Consider the following 24,940-nt stretch of genomic DNA (forward strand, 5'->3'; position numbering starts at 1 on the left):
GAGGAATTGAATGCTATAAACAGCATACAGGAGAAAACACACGGTCCACGGTGAGTAACAGCCGAGCTGCTTGCAAAATATTCTCAGCACAGTATTCCAGCTAATGTATTGCTGAGATACAAATTGAGTTGAAAACCCAGCTGTGTTTTCCACTCTCTGCACTACAAACAATAATAAAGATGAAGTAACAGTAGGTTAGTTAATACTCTTCAAGGATATTAGAGATGGAGGCTTCGTATCCAATTACAAACCCATCCTTCTGCTTCTACAAATAAAGCAAATGAAGCAACGCTGATTATTTTGTATTAGCGTAAGAAAACAAGCTTCAAGAAGGTGAATGGCGTTAAGTCTCTAAGGGAAACGTTTTAAGCAGTCTGAAAGATATCCATGTTTCCTATGATTTCAGTATGAATTAAAACTTAGCTAGTCAGGTCATTTACATGCAGAGCCCTTAACATGAATACAGCTCAAGCAACTGCAGGAATGAAATAGAATTTTAAGAAACAAAAAAAGTGGGTAGATGAGGACTCTCAGGAGGTCTAGAAAATTTTGTGAGCATAACAAATAATCCCAGAGTTTCAAACACCGGGGTTATTCCTACCATCCTGTCTCTTGTTCTCCTAAGAGTTAAGACAGAGATTTTTGGCTTTGGTAAGGGTCAAGGTAACAATCCAAAGTCCGAAAGATGCTGGGAAATGCTATGGTTTTTTTTTTTCGGGGGCGGGGGGGGGAGGACAAGAACATAGATGGCACACGCGACATTGTTACTTCTCACACTCCGTACTCAGTGGATAGAGTTAAGTCACAGCAGACACAGGGAAGAGTTGCAGACATAACAACGACCTTCTGTGTAGCGAGAATCCAGACGGATCTTCTAACAATTATGTCACTGAGAAATAAGTGTGTAGCAAACACGAAATGTTAAGCGAGAAAATAATTGCTTCTATGGAATCTGACTTCATGAGCCTTATAGCAAACTAACAATTACAGAGTTCAATTTAAATCCATTTCCTGGACTGTATTCTTTTATTGCTTCCATTAACCATAGGTTTGAGAGGTCATTTAAATGGCAGAAACCCAAACGCGCTTAGTTGCTTGGTGAAAGGTATTTAGATGCTTATTAGAGGATTTAAATCTATTGTACCTAGGCACTGTTTTCCATTATGTATATGTATTGTTAATGACTTAACGCCATTCACCTTCTTGAAGCTTGTTTTCTTACGCTAATACAAAATAATCAGCGTTGCTTCATTTGCTTTATTTGTAGAAGCAGAAGGATGGGTTTGTAATTGGATACGAAGCCTCCATCTCTAATATCCTTGAAGAGTATTAACTAACCTACTGTTACTTCATAAATATATATATATTTTTTTTTACTTTGTAGAAAATTTCTGTTTTAAAAATGAACACTAGCGCCTGCCTGGCAAGTGCAAGGTCCTGAGTTCAATCCCCGCTAGCAAACAAAAAATACAAGAAAAACAAAAAACAAAAAAAAAGAATTGAGGTCTACCTACATGAAACAATGGAAGAACATGTATCATAAACTAGTTTCATTGTATGCATGTGTTTGAGGTGGGCATAATGAAGAAGAAAAAAACAAAGAAAACCATGATCGGTTGGAATTTCCTGAGGAAACAGGGCTGTGGAGATCTACCTCTGGATCTTAAAGAACTATAGCAATGCTAAAAGAAATTAAAGGAAGAGATACTCTATTGGCTCAGGAGAAAGATGACATCACAAAAATAAGACAAATTCTTAGTAAGAAGAATGGCAACGCAGAGACCCGTGTAAAGTTGACTGAAAAGACTGGCAGAGAAGGAGCTATAAAAATAAGAAGAAAATCAATGGCCACTGAATAAGGTCTTTGGATGCCAAAATGGTGGTAGCAGTTACGCAAGATGCTGTTAGATTTGCCTCGCAACTGTGTTACATAGAAGTATGATGAGCATGCACACAATTTTACAGTTAGTTACTCCCCCACCCCGCTTGCGTGGTCTAATATATTCCAGCGCATTGAGACGTATTGTGTCTACACACAAGGAATGTGTACTCCGATGGCAGAAAGCATGGTTCATTTTGATCATGGTAACGACGCTAATAGAAAAACATCTCCATCCAATTTTATTATCATACTCAAACTGTAAAGCATCGAAGCTTTAGAGGATATTCTATCCTAATCATTTATTCATTGATTGATTGATTCTTCACTTAGGCACTCATTGGTAGAATACTTAAGGGCTTACTAACATTTATGAGTTATCAAGGATGTTCACTCAGTTCAAATTACTGTGGTTCTTCTCATATAAAGACATATGTGAATACCATGTGAGCTCCACATGAACATCCTTCAAAGTCCTCCTCTGAAGATATCCATGGGGCATTTCTGCCACAGCTGTTCCCTCTGCCTGCAGCATCCTCCCCACTCCTCTATGCTGGAAGAGTCAGACATGCTTCCCATGTCACCTCTTCCAAAAGCTTCTGTCACTAATCCCCGTGCAAAGTGCCTCACACCTATTCTGCTTTCCACAGAACACTAAATCATAGGGATGGCGGCTCTCTCACCTTCTCCCCCCCCCACCCCATGTACACTTCGTTGTCAAATTCTTGAAGCATCCTTATTCATCTTCCCGTCTTAGCAGCTAGCACCATGGCTGACATAAGAGGTACTCAATAAATGTCTTTGAATGGCTGTCCTGTAATAAATGAACCTGAGAGGAACTGTCTGTGATCAATTTAACATTCAAGTGCTAATAGCCAGTTGGGGGCTCTGGCTACCCAGCTCTTCTTTTTCTCCTCTAAACACGCCAAGCGAATTGTCACCTTCAAGTCACTGAGATGCTCCTTGTGCCCCAACTGTCCCCACACTTCACTGTAGACCTTTCCTTTCCCCTTCTCTTAGGTCTCGCTTCAGGCTCAGCTCCTCCAGATGAGCCGAAATCTCATAACGTTCATCTTGCTCACCATGTCCCATGCTGGGGTTGATCTCCTTCACTGCCCAATTTGTAGAATACCTGGCACCACATCCGGCATCTAGTAAGTGCTCAATTCATCTACGCTGTTGCAGGAGAGAATGAATGGAAGAGGCATTCGGCGGCTCCTGGGTTGCATGCGGCTTGTAAGTGAGTTCCGTTTAGCCTGCTCAACATTGTTACAAACCTTAAATGAGCTGCCAACTTTGAAAGGTGAGGGAATTTCACCTTCTGAAGAAGTTCAAGATCAGGCTTCTTTTGAAATACTGGAATGAGTGGAAATCCAGGGCCTGCGATCCCAACTGACAATGCATGGGTGTGGGTGATAACTGCCTGCTTGAGAAGAGAACCCCCAGATTGATGTGGCCCCACTTCCTCCAAGTCTCACAGGCCTAGGGCACCTCTGAAGAAGGCTGGACTTCAGCCCTGATGTCCTAAAGCTTCTGCTATGACCTACCCTTGTATCATTCCTGCAAACCCTACACACATTTGTGGCAGTTACACACAAATGTTGAATATGTCTTCAGAGATGAATTAACATCAGAACATTTTCTTAGAATTTCTTATTAACAACGCTGAAGAACTACAATGATCACATGCTAAAACTGAATTCATTATATACAAGAAGACAATCTAGGTGCATGTTTAACAGATCTTAAGTTGCTGAAAAAAAAATCACTAAAACAAAGAGCCCAACAAATCAGGAAGGAGTTATAACTAATATGATTGACTAAAGGTTATATCCATAATTAAAACTCAGGCTGGCAAGATAGCTCAGAGGACTAAGTGCCTGCTTTGACAATTGCAGGGACCAGGGTTCAATCCCTAGTCCTCCATGCTGCGCTGGCCCTGCCCCTGGGGGTGTGCTGAACCAGGCAATGAGTCCAGGCGTGGTGGTGCACGCCTGAAATCCCAGTGCTGGGAAGGCTGAAAATAGGAGGATCACGACAAGTCTGAGCTGTGTAGTGAGACCCTGTACCAAATACACGAATAAAAAACAAAACAAAACAAAACAAAACAAAACTCAATGAGAACAAAGCAAGCCTCAATAAAGAAGGAATAAATATATTTTTAAGTAATTCACAAAAGAGTTACAAATAACTAAGGAACATATTCAAAGTCTATTTGAGTAGTACTCGAAAAGATATGAATCAAACCAAGATCTCATTCATTTATCATACATTAAGTTTTTCAAAAATATTTGTTAAATGACCACCACATCCCAAATAAAGTCAGTTTGGCTAAGTTTTAAAAATACCAATAATCTTCAGATTCAGTAAGATAAATACCATCATATACAATAGAAAATAATTTCAGCATAAGCATAAAAACCATAAAATAGTTTCTGCCCTGTGACCCAGTAATTAAACTTCTTGAAACTTATCCTAGGAAAATAATCAGTGTGGGAGACAAAGATTAATGTATGGGGATGTTAATCATTGCATAATTTATTCTATCAAATACAATTGAAACCTAAAAGTCTAACGATAAGGAACGATTAAGTGAATTATGGAACAGTCATATGGTGCACAATTAAACAGACATCAAAATCATGTTTTTCAAAGACCCTTTATTGAGCTGGGAAAATGCTCATGAAAAAGTTTAAAGCCTATATTTTGAAATAAACTTCAAATCACTAACTGAAGTGATCTACTATCTCTTGCTTTATGATATAGGAATCATTTCTGCTTTCCACAGGCTTACGATCTCCTACTGATCTCAGGCTTGCGAGACCTACAATATAGCTCCACACACTTCTTCCTTCTGACAGGCTTTAAACAAAGAGTTTTTAAGGAAATTCTCCGCAGGACACCACAGTATTAGACCTTAAGAATTTCCCTTTTTCATGTATTTATAGTAGTATGTAGATCAGACAAGACATTTACAAGAAGCATTATTTCTTTCTTGTAACACCAACCACAGGAAGGGCCAGAAGGCATGGTATCGTAGAAAAAGCAGAACCATCTCCCTGCCACGAAAAGCACAACAAAAATTGAAAGTCTGTGTGCACCAAAATAAACTGTCTGTACAAAAGATGATTATAGTAAAACAAAGAGGAAGCTGCATCTTGGTTTTGCAATTACTTAACTGTGCAAAGGCAGGAGCTAGTCTGCTCAGTCACCTGCCTGCAGGAACCCCAAGGACAGCATCCACAAGGACAGCATCCACAAGGACAGCATCCACAAAGACAGCAGCGTGGCCCGCATTCGCCCAGCCCCCACAGCACAGCTTCAAGCCACTTCTGCAGCCATGCTGATCCCTTCCACTCACCCGTACCTGGACCGCGGTGCAGAAGCCACGCGGACATCGGGCTCCTCAGGGACTCAGCAACCACAGTTGGCCTCCCAAGAAACCAAACGCAACGTCCACAGCTGAGAAAGCCACAGGAGCCACAGAGCAAGTAGCACTAGGGGCTCTTGTGTGAGTGAAAGCTGATCATTTTCTTTAAAAAAAAAAAAAAAACTGGTAGCAGGAGTCACCTTCTAAAGAATGCAGTCACTAGGTGACAAGGCAACAATTTCTTATGTCATTAGAGTAAAATAAGAAGAGACTGCTCACAGCTACTCTTCCAGTTTATCGCTATTTCCTCGTGGAGTTCTCAAAGGGACCCACGTGGACTCAATTTGGTTGGAAATTATAATTTAGGCCCGTGGCTTGTGGCAGTCAGCAATTCAGAAGCCCCCTCTTTCTTTAGCCTGCTGCGCTCTCTCTCCTTGAAGCCTCTCTTGGCTTGTGTATCTTGGTTGCTTTACAAACTACTGCTTTTCCAACCTTTAGCTTGGGGGAAGTTAAGAACAATCTCCACATCTGCCTCCACACCATTTTCACACACGAGCTTTCCTCCCTTTCAGTAGGTTGTTTTAAAGCAGCTTGTTGCTGTCTTACACTTTGAATTTCGCTCGTTGGGTAATTCCACGGACACCTTTGAAGAGTATATCCATTTTCCTCTTTGAGCACTTTCATAAGCGCAAATCCATCAAAAGCATTGATCTTTACATTATCATCAATTTTCCTTTCTTTCATATGTGTACGGCTGCTTTCCTTTGGTATCATCTTTTAGTACACGAGCCGCTTTACACTCTTTAGCCCCCTTCTCCATCTCTCTCAACATTTGACTTAGGCTTCTGCACAAACTTATATTCTCTACTTTCAATCTACTAAAATGCATCTGATTCCACCTCCTTCCAGTCCATATAGGTGTCATGATAATTTATGACAGCCTTAAATTCTTCTCCATCATCCCCCTCATAAAACAGTGGCAGTTTCTTTCAATAGCAGTTGTACAGTCTCTTTCCTGAAGCTTTTGTTAATATTATAGTCAACTTTACATCCATTAGACACTTACACAAGGGGCAGAAGAGGGCACAAGAAATGTCTAAAGAGCAGCCTTTAAAGATAAATCTACTGGAATCTGACCTCATGGCTATCAGTGTTTATTTAGTCAGTAGGTAAGACAAATAGGGAAGCAGGAGAAGCTGTTGTCAGGGAAGGAAATGGCTAGAAAGAAAACGATGCCTATCAAGTCTGAACTTTATCCCATGAAAAGAAGGACCTACAAGGGACAAAGTTAAATTTGCACACATGGCATTTAAAGCTTTTAAACCTTTTAATAAATCTTCATTAAAAGATGCAAATTTAAAGTTAATTCTTATGTAAACAGAATGTATCACATAATACTTACCAAGTATTGGGCTTTACAAGTCATGAAACAGAAGCAGTTCCTCCAGTGGAATTTAACATTTAGCCTCATATTTATTAGAACCAACTGGAGGCTACCAGGCTACGACTCCTGCAGGAGGGACTTTGAGGACCCTGGAGCTACCTGCCAGGTCTTTCCTGATCAGAAAAGAGTGTGCCCCTTACTTTACACCCTGTGTCTTCCCAGGGGCATCTCTTCCTTTCTTCTGTTGCCATGTTTTATCTATTTCTCTGGTTCTGACACAGGACTCTTTCCACCCTCCTGGCCCATCCTTAGCACACCCTGGAGTGCATCATCAAGCCTTCTGGGAGCTTACTGTCTTTACACCAAACCTAACAGGACAACTGCTGAATAAATGAAGAGACCAGAACTTGAAAATATGATAATAAGCCCTTGACATACACATGATTGATGCGACATGCAAACTAAGATAAAGATGTACAACATGATACCTGATGGGCCAGAATATAGATGTTGTGTCCCACATCCTTGGGGGAAACCCCATCATCTCCACCCTCCTCCTCCCCGTGATCACACTCCAGTCCCTGGTTGTAGGCGTTCTTCATCACATCCACCTAGCCAAGAAAAAAAAGGGAACGATGAGATTTGCAATGTCACAACACACATTTCAGATTATGTGTGAGCTATAATTTAAAACTAGGAAGCTTTATGAGTCTAAAAGGCATAAGAGAATTCTAAATGAAGAGATCCTTGGAAAGCACCTTTATTCAAATGAACACAGAAGTGCATTCCCTGTTGCCTTTGCAAGTTTTTGCCTTGATCTTTGAATGTGAACAGGACTGCAGAGAACCTGGCACCCTGAGAAGTGCCTGTGATGGACTGAGCACCCACAAGGCAACGGGCAGACACGGTGCTGGACGTGGTACTGGGTGCCAAGGATCTCAGGGTAAACACAACGGGGAAGCTACCCGCAGATAAGGAAGGGGCTCTAGCTGTATTTCAGACACAGCGAAACCAAAGTCAACTTTTTCTGGCAAAAATCCATTGCACATAGTTTAGAAGAGCAAGACAGTTCGGTTAAGAGAGTTGCTCAGAACTGACAGAACAGATGAGGTCACAGGCCCCTGATCCCAGAGCCCGGTGCTGTCCCAGGGTCCTTAGGGACACTGGCAATGGTGACTCAAGATGGTCCATTATCCAGTCCAGCCCTTGGGAGAGCAGTGCAAGTTGCGGGCTTTGTTTTCTGATACGTATAGTATAAATCAGGCCAATGTAGGCTTTCGGTACTCTACTAACACAGCTTTAGAAGTTTTCTTACCAGCTCCTTGGGTCTCATGTTGAAAAGAATTCTCTCGGCATTCTCACTGTCGTGTCTGCTCTCCATGATAGCCAGCAAGAGCTTGGAGGCATTGTTCTAGAGACACAGACTGAGTTAACACACACCCCAAGTCTATTTCATGGACTAGCGATCGCTTGCACACGCTTTAATTGAAATTACCAAGACTCCTTCCCCCCCATAACAAACAGAATTTAAAATTGTTACTTTCTTCGTCTTATTACCATTTTAAAACAGGATGCTTTACTTCATTGTCAGAACAAAATAAGACTGATGCCTCATGAGCGATATGTTACGTGAGTTATTTTCAATATCGGTGAGAAGGTGTTTTAAGTGCAGATTGGGTTACTATATGCTGCTGTAAAATATGACTATATTTTCCTTCCCTGTTTCCTCTATAGACATTTCCGTGATTGCATTTTAATAAGACAGTAAGGTGAACAGGAAGCAGTGATGTATTTTATTAAAATGGCAAATAAAGAATGTAGCACAATGGTTTTTAAAAGTAGAACAAATATATCATTAGCAAATCAAAATTCTGCATACATTTGAGCCATACTGAGAATATATGAAACACTAAATTCTTGAATTAGAAATATAAATTTATTGACAATGGCTTACTGACCTCACTACATGACGTCACATAAACAGCACATTTATGATCTCGGCTGTGAAGAAAAAAGAGTATTTTCTTTTCTGTTCTCAATCTGAGCATCAAATCCAGGGCCTTGCACATGCTGGGAAGCACGCATTTACCACTGAGTTACCTGCTCAAGGCCAGAATAATATTTTCCAGTTTTGCTTAATAAAGAAGGAAAATAATGTATGTTGTCTGTGATGTGTTCTAATTTTATTTAGAAGTACTTCATCTCAGTTGTTTACTGATACCAAAAATGTTTTCTGAAATAACTGTTATCCTATATGGGGACCTCCTGGCGGCAGCCTGCTTCCAAAAAGCACAACAGCCTACAGATTTTGAAAGCTGTTTCTGTACCCTGTATTTTCCATAGCACTGCTACAGAATTTTCGTAGATAGCAAGATGGTAAAAATAAATATCCAGGAGATAGTTGTACAAGGGTTTTCATAGTAGATAAGAACCTATTCTTAACCCAAAGTCTTTGATAAGAGCATGAAACAGTGTCAATTTTGTTGTTGTTATTAATACAGGGTCTCACTACATAGTTCAGACTCATAGTGATCCTCCTGCCTCAGCTTCCCCAGTGCTGAGATTATAGGCACACACCACCATCCCGGTTCCAGGGCCCACACAGCATACGGTACCAGGAATCAAACTTGGGTTCATTCTCACATTGCCAGGCAGGCACGTGGGATGCTAAGCTATCTCCCCAGTCCGTGTCAAATGGTTTTAAGACACAAATGACTCAAAGTTAACATCTTTAAAGAATAAAAAGCAAGCGCTCACCTCGGCAGCATGGGTGCTAAAATTAGAACAATACAGTGAAGACTAGTGTGGCCCCCATGCAAGGAGGACATGCAAATTCGTGACACATTCTCTATTTTACAAAATGATAATAAGCAAGATTGAATGAATGTTGGGGTCTAAGTAGACAACCACCACATAGCTTGATAAGGTTGCACAAATTAATTCTGCTGTTTCATTTGAGGAGTTCATTTTAACCCCCTACTTAAGAAGTATACAGTCTAAGGGTCTCTTGAAGTGACCTAAGTTAACACAGGATAGCAGAGATGACTGTACTACTAATTTCTATTAGCTTTTTGAAGGGAGCCACTAATGTTTAAAATTTATTACTTTGACCAACTCTCTACGCTAATAACTGCAATCTGAACAACTTCACTGAGGACAGCAATGTGCACTATAACAACCATGGATGAAGAACTTTCATCTTTTTCTTTTAAATGTACATTGTGTCTCGTGTTTCATCCATTACTTTTATACTCCCTTTAAAACAAATTTAAATGGTGAAAAGGCCAAGGAAAAATACTAAGGCTTAGTGAAAGGAAGAGTTAATGATTAATTGCTTGATCAGTCTTGCATGCCTATAGCTGGCCATCTGAGCAACACATTTGATGATAACAATACAAAATACAACAACCATTATTAATTTTCTATTCTTGTTTTGAAGTTCTGTACCATTTTTATTGTTCTACATTGCTTTGTTTTGGTCTTTGTTCTTGTTACTTGTTGTTGAAATTATTATTATCCCATATGGGGACCTCCTCTTTTAAAAAAAGGGGAGCAGGCGAGATAGCTCAGTGGACTAAGCACCTGCTTAGGCAAGCGCAGGGACCAGGGTTTGATCCCTGGCACCACATGACAGGTAACCCCCTGGGCGCACTGAGCCAGCAACCGAGACCGGGCATAGTGGTGCCCACCTGTAATCCCAGCACTGGGGAGGCTGAAAACAGGAGGATCATTAGGAGTCCAAGCTGCATAGTGAGACCCTATAGCAAATACATAAAAAAAAGTGACTGAGGTCAGTAACAGTGACGGTGGAGATGAGGTGAGAGGTACCAGTGTTGCTGACCTGTCATGAAAAGAACTGAGTGCTCTGAGAGAAGAGCACTATTTTTCCCCACCCCATTTTCATTTTTGCAGATTTGCATCGATCATGGAATCTAACGTATAACCTAGGGCCCTGCACAAGCAACAAGCCTACGTAAAGTCGGCTTCAGGATCAGAGCAGAGCTTTAACTCTGACAGCCACCGGAACAGGCCCCCTAGAATTCAGAGAGCGCGCCTGGGCTGTGCTATCCGCAATCTCTAATGAACCATGCTCAGCAGGCCTGATACATAATAGCTTAAAAATACATCCAATTTTAGAATGCTATCAGCAAGGTGGTTATTTTTTTTTTTAACCAATTTTCTTTTTCCCACTATGTCAGGAGAATAGAAAGAAATCTTGTAAAGCACCTACTGAAATCTGAGTCAATTTCAAAGTGCAAGAACCTATGTATGCTAAAATGTCAAATGGAAGTGTCAGTACTAATAGGGGATTTTCTTTCACAGGAAGCCAGAGTCTTCAAAACAAAACATTCTACATATTTAGAATTTCTTATTCATAAGCCAGTTATTAAAAAAAAATTTAAAGGACAAGACATATAATTCAAATATTCATATTCTGGTACTAAATGAGTATGTAAAGTATACTTAAAATGATGGATAATTATGCAACAAATTCACGGATAAGTGATACGAAATAAAACCTTAGTATTTTTCACATGGTATCTTGCTAATGTTACAGAGAATTTAAAGCACCCTACCCAAGAGAGGCTTCAAATTTGCCAAATTAATATTCTGTTTGATCAACATTGTTCTCACATTAACCAATAGTTAGAAAATATCACAGATGGTTCTTAAGGGTACACTTATCTCAAAGCAAAAATTCGTATTTAAAAAACTTCAAGTCAAATCCACAGCTTGCTATTTTAGTCATACTTTGATTTATTCAACTACATATTTTCTTTTTTTTTTCTTTTTTGTATGTATTTAGTATAGATCTCACTACACAGATTGGACTCATAGGGATCCTTCCTGCTTTTTAGCCTCCCAAGTGCTGCGATTACAGGCGCACACCACCACACCCAGTCTCATTTGCCACCTCAGCACACCCAGGGGGTGGGACCGGTACCACAGGCCAGACCGGGGATCCAACCTCCAGCCCCTGCATCTGCCTAAGCGGGTGCTTTAATCCACTAAGCTATCTGGCTGGCCCATCAACTGCATATTTTAAGTGGTGTAGATAAATCTGTGCTTATTAATACAAATATTAAAGAATCTTTTCTTAAGAAAAGTATTTTAAACAGTTAATATGTTCATGCTGTTAAAGCATATCCCATTTATTTTTATTTCACATTTTTCTTTAAGTCCTGTCCCTCACTTGTCTTTTTTTTTTTTTTTTTTTTTTTTTTTTGAGGTACCAGGGATTGAATTCAGGAGCCCTCACTTTCCAGGCAGGTGCTTATTCTACTGCGCTATCGCCCTGTTCCCCACCCCCCTGCCCATTTAATTTATTTTTAACTAAATCTGAATTTGTAAATACTCTGTATACCCATACTTTATTTTTTTATTTCTTTTTGGCAGAACCAGGGAGTGAACTCAGGCCTTTGCTCTTGCCAGGGAAGCACTTATTCTACTGAGCCATCTTCCCGGCCCGCCACCCATATTTTAAATTGATGAGTTACTCCATAGTTTCTTCTATGAAGTCACAGTAATTAAAAATGAGACATGGAAGTACAGTGTTTAATGAAGAAATTCAAAAGCTAAAGATGAAAGCTTCTTTACAGTGTTTCTGTATGAATTATAGTAAAGTGAATGTAAGATAAAATAACCAAATCTTTTCCAACTAAGCTGACTGTCCCACAGGCCTCAGCTGGTCTTTCTCCCCAAAGGCTGGGGCCGGTAGAGGTAGGGAGCCATGCACAACCTGCATTAGGGATCCCTTCTATCTTGGCTGTGAACGCAATCTCACACACATTACAGATGAAACAGTGGAATGCTGGGAATGCATCTCTCCTACTAAGAGAAGAACTGTTTACTAAGAACTTGAGGAAATCTTTCCACAAGTATGACAGATATACATTTCACCACATATCTCTATCTACACCTAAAAACATAAAAATCTACACCTACATATAAAAATCCCATTTCTATTTTTCTTGGCCATATGTTTGCCTATACAAAGTTCAATTTAATGGTACAATTTCTAGGGTATGAACAGAAATAGCTGTACAAAGAAATTATATTTAATCAAATGATTAGCTTTGTAGAAATCTGCTTGACACTAGACACAATGATGTGGTCTTTAATAATTTATCTCAATTGAATATCATGCCTTAGCATTTGGGATTTATGCAGTGTCTGTGTGCATTCATTTATCTATTTTCATATGAACAAAGAGTTCAAGAGGAAATTTTTTGAAATGTTTTCCTGCTTTTGAGTTCTGATCAATGGAACTGCTGGAAGTGTGTACAAAGCTTAAATTAAAGGATGCCTTTAAAGGCAATGGGAACATGACAATATATTTGGAAGGGAAAATAAGATAACGATTTAATAGAGATTTAGAAAGGTGAGCGACATATATTCCTTTGACATTACCTAATTGTGACTTGCTAGATGGAATTCTCTAGTCAACATGAATTGAATAGACATGGTATGATGAATGGTCAGCACCTTTTACTTCTTTATATAACGAAAAACATAAAATAAAAACAGAAAGGGAGTAGCGAAACAAAGTAGCTGCTTGGAGGAACTTCTAGCAAATGAACATTACCTCATTTCACATTTTATCAGGAATTCAGCGAGCCTTTGATTTCCCTATTCCCTTCTGACATTTCATTATTTGAAAATCTGATACTATATTGCTTTTTCTAAGAGCTATTAGAAGATGCAGACTCAACACTGAAGAGGAATTTTACGTAGAGACTGTAACTTTCCCCACCATAACAATCCACTTGATTTTACCCTACCTTTAGTTGAAGCACCAGGTCCATTCGGTATTTACCAAGGGGGTTGATATCACTTAAAATCAGTGCAATTATAATATCAATCCCATTTGATTCATGAGTAGCAATACAGGTCTGCAAAACAAGGTGGTTGTAAATTAACATTTTATTGACAACAGGACTATACCTGGCATGTACTGGCCATCCTTTCAGAGTTGTCTGATATTAACCTTCCTCATCCCACCTGCCAATGCCTCAATGATTAAAACTCCTTGAAGAAGTTGCACATTATAACATGGTCCTAAAAATCTCACCCTTAAGCCTCTGATTTTAATTTTTTTTTAATTATGTTCAGAATCCTACTTTGGTATATCTTCAGCTACACAACATACCTAAATAACAGGACATACATGAACAGAATTGCCTTAGTTTTTTATCTTTAGAATGTAAATAGGATTTAACTCTGACCATTTGATTTATTCTGTATAGAGTGTGACTATTTATTGATTGATATTGATTAAATAGATCCGAACACAGAGCACTAACAGGGACACGGTGGGAAACATACATCTTTTTAAAAATAAACTATTTTTATAGAATGTTAAGTCAAATACTCTTTCAGTTAATAAAATTTAACATACTCATCAATAGAGCAGTTCTTTCAATTTAAATTTTAAGAGCTGATCCATTTGAAGAGGATATAAAAAAAAGGAAGAATTTTTAAGTAAATCTCACAGAACTGATGTACTGTGTTAAGTCAGGTGTTAATGCCAAATTACTGGCAAGAGATGCTACTGCCAGGAACCAACAAAGACAGTAGTGCTGAGCCCTCCTGACATCTGGAGCAGCCCCATCCCTGATTGGGGGGGTGGGGAAGTTGGATCAGTTGGATCTTGGATCTTTATAGAGGGGTCGCAATTTGGGAAAGAATACCAAACATTTTGAGAGATGAATAGGCATATTTTTGCAGCTGAAGATATACCTAAGCAGGAATCTGAGCATAATGGAAAGACATTTAAAATCAGGAGCTTGAGGGTTGGATCTGTGGAACTATGTTACAGCACAGGATCTCACCAAGGAGTGTGAGACACTGAAGCACTGGTTGATGAAATGAGAAAGGTTAACATCACGGACCGCTCGAAACGGTGGCCACTTAGAACCAGAATTTTTTTCCCTTTATACAAGGAATGTTTTAAAACCAGAACAGAGAGGAAAGGGTTTTCCATCCATCTTCTCCACATTATTTCCAGAGGATTTTGTGCTTATTAAAATGTTTGCCAAACAAAGGAAATCCACCCATAGATTATTTCTAGAATTTGCTAACAACCTTCTTTCCTTCAGCACATATGCCGAGCATAGAGAACAAAGGTGGGGTTCATGCTATTGCGTTATTGGTATTTTTTTTTCCTTTTAGAGCTTACTTCATTTTAGTAAATTAATTTCAAAACTCATTTTCATTTTCTTGTAAGACCAAAGGTAGGGAACATGCTTACAATCTCTCTGTGAAATAGTAATAGTGGTAACATGATACACATACTGGGCCAGCCAAATAGCTCAGTGGATTAAAGCACCTGCAAGCAGGCGCAGGGGCTGGGGGTTCGAACCCCAGACCTGCCGTGCAGGCCCCACCCCCGGGGCGTGCTGAGATGGCGATTGAGACTGGGCGTGTTGGTGCGCGCCTGTAATCCCAGCTCTTTGGAGGCTGTAACCAGGCATATCACTAGGAGTCTAATCTAGTAGTGAGACCCTGAACACCCTGTAGAACCTTCCCTAAAATAAAAAAAATAAAGAAAGAAAGAATGGCTCTCCCACCGACTGATTCTGGTACTCTGAGATACTAGAAAGTTACTAGAAAGTTACTTCAGCTCTGAGTCAGAAGCTATTCATCAGCAAAATAGAAGCAACTATGATTACTTCATAGGCTTACTGTGAGTATAGAGGAGCTAGTACACCCACCCACTGTAGGGGAGCCAAAGAACTGCAGAAATTCACTCTACAACTCCTGGAAAGCGTCTCTACCCATGAAAACTCAAGAGTGCTTATGAAACATATTTACTCTTAGTTCAGTAACTCTGATTTTTATCTTGAATGTTTTCATGGGAAGTTTCATTTAGGATGAAACGAAATAAAAAGATGGCACAGTATTTGCTACTCGATATTCAGTCTTTGTGTGTTGTGTTAGGAAAGTAAAAATGCCTGGCAAAGCAAGAAGAAAGGTCTTTTAATGTAGACAAAGTTGGCTCCTTCCCTGGCTTGGCCTTCTCTTCTAGCAGTCATGGCTATTTCTACACGAAGAACAGCTTTCAGTTACCTGATTTTCATGGCATGGGCCCTGGCAATACTCCGTCAAGCTCTCCAGGGTCTGGTTGACCAGCGCCACGTTCTTCTCATTGATATAGAGCCCCAGCAGGCCCAGGCCACCTGTCGTGCTCCCGCAAATGCAGTCCAAAAACTGGAGCGTCTCACAGACAAGGTTATAATTTGTTTTGTTGTTTTGATTCCTCAAGAAGTTCTGTGGGAAAAAGAAAATACATCTGAGGAATTTTTTTAAATATCGCTGTGCTAAGCTTTCAGTTCCCTATGTGTTTTTCTTTTCTTTTTTTTTTTAATGTATTCAGTACAGGGTCTACAGGGTCTCACGATATAGATCGGACTCGTAGTGATTCTCCTGTTTTCAGCCTCCCAAGTACTAGGATTACAGACATGCACCACCACGCCCAGTCTCAGCGCGCCCTGGGAGTGGGGCCAACACAGCAGGCCCAAGGATCGAACCCCAGTTGTTGAGCCTGCCTAAGCAGGTGCCTTAGTCCGCTGCCTATATGTTTTTCTAATTCAAAAAGATCTGCAGTGTGACATGGAATTGCTCTTTATAAGAAAGTTTCCTAGTTATTAAATCTTTCTGAGGCTTAGGGGGCTTAGATTTAAGCTCAAATATTTGTAGTCATCAGATTTCATAATAAATGCTTCTCCATGTCATTATTTTAAAACTAGATAGATAAGACAAAAATAGTAAGAATAAAAAGGGAGAGAAAAAGGAAAAGTATAAAAGCAATCCACTGGGAAAGGAAGTCAACAAATTTTCAAGTAAATGGTCCCTTATAAACAGTACACTATATGTGGATCGTGCTTGTGTGGAATCCACTATCTGTGGATTATAAGTGACATAACCATTATAGAAGGCAACATGGAGACATTGTCAAAATTGCCAGTAAATACACAGTTTGACTTTCAAAACATGGTTCTAAGTCTCTGTACATAGGTACAAAAAGCTATTCACCACAGAACCCTTGTTATACCAAAAATTGGCAACTTTTAGAGACCCACAGTTATGTGACTAGTTTAATAAATGATAGTACATCCACACTGGAATATGGTGAAGCCACAAAAATGATTCAGCTTCAATATACATGATAAGCATCATTTCATAAAAAGTAATTTAGCAATAAGATATAATACAAAATGAAAATGAAAGGTTTACGAACATCTATCACTGTGTTGCTATGTGCATGGAATTTTCTAGAATGAAACACAACCAATTGATAATGACTTCCTTTGGGGAAAATAAGGCTGGTGAAAGGGTAAGCTGGGAGGGAGCATTTCATTTCTTATTCTAATGAATATGTGCATTAGACAAGAGTCGACAAGAGTTGCAGCTTCTGACATCTCTAACTCCGGCGTGTCCCGTTCAGTCCTAATGTTAACTTCATTTACTATTCAATTTATTCATCAGAATTTTTTCTACAATTTCTTCTTCTTTTTTTCATGGTACCAGGATTAAACTCAGGACCTTGCTCTTACCAGGCAAGCACTTATTCCACTGAGCTATCTACCTGGCTCTCTATCATTTATTCTTATTAAAAGTATCTTAAGGCTGGGGAGATAGCTTGGCAGCACAAGCGCCTGCATGGCAAGAGAAAAGACCTGGGTTCAATCCCTGGAACCACATGTCTTGCTGGCCCCAGAACCCCAGGCACTCCTTGCTGCCACTGAAACTATGTGTAGCGGTACGTGCCTGTAATACCAGTGCTGGGGAGGATGAGACAGCAGGATCACTACAAGTCTGAGCTGCAAAGCTAGGCTTTTTACCAAATAAATAATTCTTAAAAATACATTTTAAAAACAGCTTTTTGCATATTGATATGGCTTTACTTTTACAGCGAGGTATAAAAAGTACAGCCATATTAATATGCTGAGCTGTAAAAGGCTCAAGTCAGCAACTTCTGACATTGCCAGTTCTGCAGATAATCCACTACTATTATAGACTACTGGACTATATTGAATTGTTTTGCTGAATTCATGCACCTACAATATTTGAACGGCAATGGAACACCCATCTCTATCAAAACTAAGCAAAAAAGGGGGATATAAATGAAGGTCCATTTTGTAGTGAAAAAAATAAATATATCTGTATATACAAAATAGGATAGATATATAGCTACTTTCTCTTAGTTCAATGAGAAGAAAGATTTATACTAATAGTATTTACACAAAATATCACGCCTGCATCTTGTATTCTATAGAATAACTACTACAAAGACAATAATGTATTAATTATTGTAACTGTCCTACTAACCTGCTTTGAAACTGCCTCCTTGTTATTTCTCAATAAAATTAATAAAAAAAAATAGTGCTTAACATCGTTTGATCCCTACTCCTATACTCAATCAAATGCTATCCACACTACTGCTTATCCTGTTGACCTAACTCTTCCATTGCTAGACTGGATGGCTTAGGACTAGTATGCAGATACATTCAATATCTTTCCTCTGAAAGAAAGGTTGTGGATTCTGCCTGCCAACCACGTTGTGGAAGTTCACTGCAGGTTGTGGCAGGATGTACCCAAGAGTAGCAGCTTCTGACATCTCTAACTCCGGCATGTCCCATTTAGTCCGACACACTTGCACTTACAATCGCCTACCAGTGTGGAACCCCTGCTCTTCAGACCCTTGCTGACAATACAACTTCATACTCTGTTGTCTTCTAATTCAGAACAGGGAGTATTTGCTTCCTATAGTGAAGATACAGGCTAATGGGATGCACCCAGGTGGGTCCAGATTTAACTGCAGACAATCAGCCAGTTTCACTGTGATTCATTAATGACGTCTTTCACCAGCTAAGTCATCTGCTATAGCTGCTTTAGTATGACAGGAGGTAAGTTTTAGTTGAAGGTCTTCAGCGTAAGCATATTCACTTTCAGTGAGGCCAGTCAAGGGCTTCACCTTTCCTGCGGTTTTGCCAGGGTGACACAAACAATGTATATACAAAAGTTACATTTTTTTGTTATATAGGTCTTGCTTTATCTTGGTCTTAACCATCCAGCTTTTATGCTGAGCTGTAAAAGGCTCAAGTCAACAATTTCTGACACTGCCAGTCTTACAGATAATCCACTACTATTATAGACTACTGGACTATATTGGATTAGTCTGCTGAATTCACGCACCTACAATATATGAATGGCAATGGAATACACATCTCTGACAAAAGTAAACAAAAAAGGGGATCTAAATGGATCATTTTATAGTCAAAAAATATATATCTGTATATACAAAATAGCATAAATATACAGTTGCTTTCTCTTAGTTCAGTGAGAAGAAGGTTTTGAACTAATAGTGTTTAGACAAGATATCATGTCTGCATCTTGTATTAGGAATAACTACTACCCTCATGCAATCATGGGGAAGACTTCTAGAGTTTGTGATTAACTCATGATCCACTGGGATTATGGGTGTGACTGCTGCTGGGATTACGGGTGAGGGTACTACACCCAGCCAGGGGAAGATGAGCTCAACTTAGGGGAGACAGACTCGCTCCTGGTTGCCATTGTTGCTGCTATTTTTCCCTTTTTCTGTTGCTGTTTTGCTGCCTTCTGCCACATGAACATCTGCCCTCTGCCATGTGTCAGTCTGCCTTGGAGACAGCTTAGTATGGACTGAAACCTCCAGTAACTGTGAGCTAAATAAAGCTTTCCCTCCTTCAAACAAACAAACAAACAAAAGGAATAACTACTACAAAGACAACAATATGCAATGTATTAATTATTGTAACTGTATTGCTAACCTGTTTTGAAACTATCTCATTGCTACCTCTTTCTCAATAAAACTATTAAAATATAAAAAAATGCAAAACAAAAGTCAAAAATTTTAGGCACTCGTCAGTTTATCTGTCTGATTGGGAAAATGTAAGGAAGAAGACATTAAGACATGGACTGCATTTGTTTACAAAGGTAACAGCTTTCACAGTTGTAAAAATAGATTTCCTGCATTAACTGTGTTTCTGAGAAGAACTAAAGCATGTGCAGTATCCTCCCTCAAGAAAAAATATAGATGACACAAATCTGGTTTTCCTCAAAATTACCAGGAAGGGATGATCCCAAATTACCAGGAAGGGATGATCAGTGACGTTACAGATGTCTGAGTTGCAGGTCTGCAGAAGGCTACTGTGCAAGTCTAATTTTTTTTCCCCAAGCATATAAGCAATTTCCTTCCATTTTTCTTCACTAATAAAAATGTGCTCTTCCATTTCAGAAGAGCATCTCTGCTCTCATCGATTCCCCCTCCAAAACAACTTGCTGGCTGTACTTGGATTTAATTACTTGGAACCACAGGCTGTAGTCACAGGTGTAACACAAGGAGGGACAAATACCTGCAGTTCCCGGTTGTGATTCTCACACAGTAACTGCAGGAACCTCAGGATGGGCTGCATGATGACGATCGCAGGGCTCATTGTGACTTCCTCCGCTGACTTTTCCTCAGCACTTCCGGCTTCCGGTCCTGGGCACATAATGTCTATTTCTGGGTCCATCTCCCTTCTGTATACACAGTATGCTTTGGAGGTTGCTGTGGAAGCCTCTGTTAATTGCCCTTTCATTCCCTCTTTTAAATGTAGTGTGGAATCTCTTACTGAAAATAAAGCAGCACCCTTATAATTCTGCATTTCTCTTTGCTAATTAAAGACAGAAAAGACAAACAGGAACCCAAATTCTCTAACCGTCTCGCATAAAAATCATCAGAAGAGATACAACAATTTCCCCAGAGGGATTTGAAGTGGCAATAAAAAGTTAATATTTGCAGGGAGACATCAGAAAAGAGCTCAGTGCATAAGCAATTTCAGGATGCTTTGATCTAGGCACCAGAAAGCTGCTCACGTGAGTTCACATACACAAGGTGGGAAAACCACCAACAACTTTAATGTGTTAACATCTTTATGATTTATATTTAATACAGCACACCAACAATTTTATTCTTGCAAATGCCAAGAATCTTTTGTTGGAGTTTAGTGCCACGCTTTGTGGCCCTACAGTTCAATCTCCACGGTCACTTAAAGGTCCCAGGAGGCCACTCTTTACCATGCACGGCACGATGAAAGAACACAATTTTTCATGTCACTGGTGACTTTGTACTGATTAAGTTTCATTTAAGCTTGGTCCTGTAGGGGTGTTTTAGGGTCAAGTTCATAACCAAAACCATTTATAGATGGAAGTGGGGCTAATTAAACCAACAGGAGACAGGACAAGCATAACTGATAATTAAAGACCAGGCTTTTCTTTTTTTTTTTTTTTTTCTCTCACTCTGTCCTCCCAAATACACAAATAATTCGTTACCTCTCACTCGTGGACCAGATGTCATCAACTCGTTATCATCCTCCCTCTTTTTGCTCCCTAAGTCTATGGTATTCACTGTCACCGTCGACCTTATCTCTTTCTGAGCAACCTTCATCCGGTCATAGAGAACTTTGAAGAATTTCTCTGACTTTTTTTGTTCATGCAACTGCTGGTAGAAAGAATACTGCAAGAAAACATATTTTATGATATCAATATCCAAGGGGAGAAAAATAGTGTTTTTATGCTTGAAATAAATTAACCATTATGGCTAAGAGCACTCATTTAGTGTGCTACCCATTAGTACTTCACAAGTTGACAGCTTTTCAGTCTGTCGTACTATTTAATATGTACTAATAATAGTGAGAATTTGTGTAGCACTTTCCACTAAAACCCAACATATTTTCATATGGCATTTCATGTACCCTTTGTGATTATATATTTGTCAAAAATTACAAGGACATTGTAAGAACTATGGAAAGAGTTATTGGCTTTTATATTATTATAAATTCATGCAGCGATGCAAAATATATTTACTGGGCTGACCAAAAAGTTCAGCGGATTAAATCACCTGCAAGCAGGGGCTGGGGATTTGATCCCCAGACCTGTCGTGCTGGCCCTGCCCCCGGGGCGCACTGAGATGGCAACTGAAACTGGGTGTGGTGGTATGCATGGGCCTGTAATCCCAGCTCTTGGGAGGTTGTAAACAGGCGCATCACTACAAGTCTGACCTAGTAGTGAGACCCTGAATACCTTGTAGACCCTTTCCTAAAAATATAAAAAAATTAAATAAAAAAAAAATATATATATATACTGAATGCTTGCTAAGTGCCAGGCCCTATGTGAGTGATAGGGATAGAATAAAAAGGAAAAGAACCAAGATTCTCTGCCTTCATCAGTTTGTAATCTAAAGTAAAAAAACAGATGCTAATCTAATAATTATCCTGAATAAATATAGTTTATGGTAAGTGAGTTATTTTTCTCTTTATCTAAATTATAGTATATTTAATTTAGAACGTGTTACCATGCCAACCTCACTCATGAGAACCCAGTGATAAATAGGCATTAAGTTCTTCTGGTACTTCATTTGCTACATTGCTTTGCATGGGGCTGAGGAGGAATTCAATTTGAAATAAATTCTCCTTTACAGTGAATAATGATCTACACAGGGCTCAACATCACAAGTATGACAAGATTTATCTTAGTAAGATATGGACATCCTGGACTTGGGAATATTTACCCTAATCATTGTCTGCTTAGCACCTTATGTAAACATCCAGAAGGAAAAGTAAGAGACAGGAAAGATGGTACACTCCAAAGAAGACAGAATTGGAAGCAGGTAGGGAAAGAATAATGTATTTTTAAAAAACTATGAAACAGACATGACAAAAGGAAGAGAAATACAGTAAAAAGTTAATAAGGATAGTGATCTTATAAGTACGGTGATAGAAGAGATTAATATAAGCTTAATGGGAATCAGTGTGGAAAAAAAAGAAACAAAAAATGATTTTCTGATTAAGTACAACCAGTCATATTCCAAAATAAGAAAATCTAGATATTTTAGGAGACTTTAGGCCTTACAGACATGCATTACTAAGGGGATGCCTGCAGCCACGAGCCACAAGCCTGGGCATCTGTAGATGGGACTCCAATGGTATCAGGTATTTAAGTGATACCCATCCTGTCTTCTCTCTCTCTTTCTCTCTCTCTCTCTCTCTCTCTCTCTCTCTCTCTCTCTCTATATATATATATATATATACATATACACACACACACACACGCACACACATATATCTTATGAAGCCTGAAATGTTAGCTTCACAGCTGCAAAGAGAAGGCTGGCAATCCTTCCCGGAAGCAGGTCAGAAGTCACCAGTAACCATAGCAATGACAGCAGAGAGGGTCAAGCTGTTCTGTTGGTGTAAAGCACAAATGCAGCCTTCACAGCCTTCCACGGTGCAAAGGAGTGAGCTGATGCATGAGCGTCAGTACTGTCAGAAGGTGCACAATGTTTCTAGCATAACACTGGCAGACGGTGCAAGGAGGGTCCCATATATAGCAAGGAAGTTACGGAACTGTTCTCGCTCCATTAAAACAAAGGTTTCCAATTTCTGGGCGTCCTCCACACCAATCGCAGCGAGGATACTTCCAGTTCCAACAGTGATACTATCATTGTCATTTTAATTATGAACAAAATGAGGTTCGGGACGATGAGCATCTTACTGAACATCACACAACAAATAAGTGGGAGAGCTAGCGCTTAAATCTAGATTTTCATACTCTAAACCACCACTTATAAAAGCTCAAAGTAACTGATTGCATAGCTGCTCTCAATGCCATTTATTTATTAACTTATTTTTCACTTTGTGTATTTGATACAGGGCCTCACTATGCAGCTTGGACTTGTAGTGATCCTCCTGTTTTCAGCCTCCCCAGTGCTGGGATTACAGGCATGCACCACCACGTGCAGACTCGGTGGCCAGCTCAGCACGCCCTGGGGGCAGGGCGAGTGGGACTGGGGATCGAACCCTGGTCTCTGCACTTGCCAAAGCAGGCACTTAGTCCACCGAGCTATCTTGCCTGCCCTTCAATACCACTTAAAAGAATGAGTGTGACACAGCTACTAGTGTAATGTTACAAAGTGTTCTTCACTATCAGCCAGAAAGGCAACATGTACACACAGAAGCTCAAACAGCTTAGCATCCTGCTACACTTGATACTAAAAATCTGTTACTGTCAGTGGTCCGGCACTAAGCCCAGTGAGACATCTAGGGAGTCCACACACATCAGTGAGCAGAGGTAGTTTGCTTGTTTATAGCATGCTCCTTTTAAAAAAACTAGTGGAGGACATATTTGGATCACATTGACATAGTTATAAAAATAAACATTTGATTTTGGTCCAAAAAAATAAGAAATCAGGCTTTACAATGATGAAAAGCATGAGTTTAATGAAGACTAAAAGCAGGTTTCACATATAATTATATAATCTCAACAGATTGTACATGGATTTTTCTTCCAATCTAGTTTTTGCTTAGGAAATGACCTCATGGAGCTGTGCAGAGGGCAAGGGAGAAACCCTACCGTTCTTTTTAGGAGCTGAAGGAAACAGATGAACACATCTGGAACACAGGAAGAATTTGGCCCCAAAGAAGGGGAGGAGACAGACTGGAAAAGGGAAGGTCGCCAGGGAGATAGCTCAGCAGTATAAGTGCCTGCCTGGCAAGCGCAAGGTCCTGAGTTCAATCCCTTACCGGAAAAAAAAAAAAAAAAAAAACTCAAAAAACAAAATACTAAGCTGGAAAAGGGAAGGTCAGAGAAGGGAATGGAAATAATGGGCTAGAGATGCAGAGAAGGACAAGGGCACGGGACACAGTGAATCAGACAGTGACACCTTCCAGAGCTGAAGAAACAGATAGCTATTTCTAGAAAGGAGATGCTCAATGCAGCCAGGGTGCAGAACCTGGAGTCAGACCGCATGGCTGAGAGAAACTGACTCTGTTCTCTAAGCTTGGGTCTGCCTTGGCTTCATTGGCTAAGGCAGGATACTATATATTTTCTCACAGGCTGCTTGAGGATGAACCAAGTTAGTATATAAAGTCACTAAGAAAGGTGCCAGGTATACAGGATGCGTTATTTTTCTTACTGTTATGCTTAGTGCTTGAAATTATAATGTAAGTCCTCTTCCATCCTCCCTTGAGTGATCTTGCATGAAGTATATTAATGTACAAATTAACTCTTCATTGGATCTGCCACTCTGACCCAAATCTTAGTATAACAGACCAGCACTGTGTGACAATTCATAAGCTGAAAAGCAAGAGGTTAGTGGCTAAGGAGAGAGTGAGAATAAAGAAGTCCTAGGGGATTGGAAGGAGCCTTGAGAGACACATTTTAGTCAGCCACAGGACCAGGAATAAGATTCAGGCTGACCTCAGTTAGACTCTTAGAGCCAGAA

At 39.7% G+C, this 24,940-nt stretch overlaps 1 protein-coding gene and 1 non-coding gene across 2 annotated transcripts in view; one reads left to right on the forward strand and one right to left on the reverse strand.

Annotated features, from left to right (window-relative positions):
• The window catches only part of Itpr2 (inositol 1,4,5-trisphosphate receptor type 2), a 528,924-nt gene that overhangs the window by 148,891 nt on the left and 355,093 nt on the right, over nucleotides 1-24,940 (reverse strand). Inside the window, exons 40-45 of the mRNA XM_023718939.1 lie at nucleotides 20,992-21,175; nucleotides 20,034-20,290; nucleotides 15,703-15,903; nucleotides 13,416-13,526; nucleotides 7,949-8,044; nucleotides 7,122-7,244 (exon numbers count right to left, since the gene is read on the reverse strand). Of these exons, the coding sequence (XP_023574707.1) occupies nucleotides 7,122-7,244; nucleotides 7,949-8,044; nucleotides 13,416-13,526; nucleotides 15,703-15,903; nucleotides 20,034-20,290; nucleotides 20,992-21,175 (972 nt within the window). The remainder of the gene's footprint in view (nucleotides 1-7,121; nucleotides 7,245-7,948; nucleotides 8,045-13,415; nucleotides 13,527-15,702; nucleotides 15,904-20,033; nucleotides 20,291-20,991; nucleotides 21,176-24,940) is intronic.
• On the forward strand, nucleotides 9,383-9,489 carry LOC111817623. The gene has a single exon (XR_002821773.1). It is a non-coding gene; the product is annotated as a U6 spliceosomal RNA (small nuclear RNA).

Source organism: Octodon degus, unplaced genomic scaffold (genome assembly GCF_000260255.1).
Source record: "Octodon degus isolate 3935 unplaced genomic scaffold, OctDeg1.0 scaffold00064, whole genome shotgun sequence".
NCBI lineage: Eukaryota > Metazoa > Chordata > Mammalia > Rodentia > Octodontidae > Octodon > Octodon degus.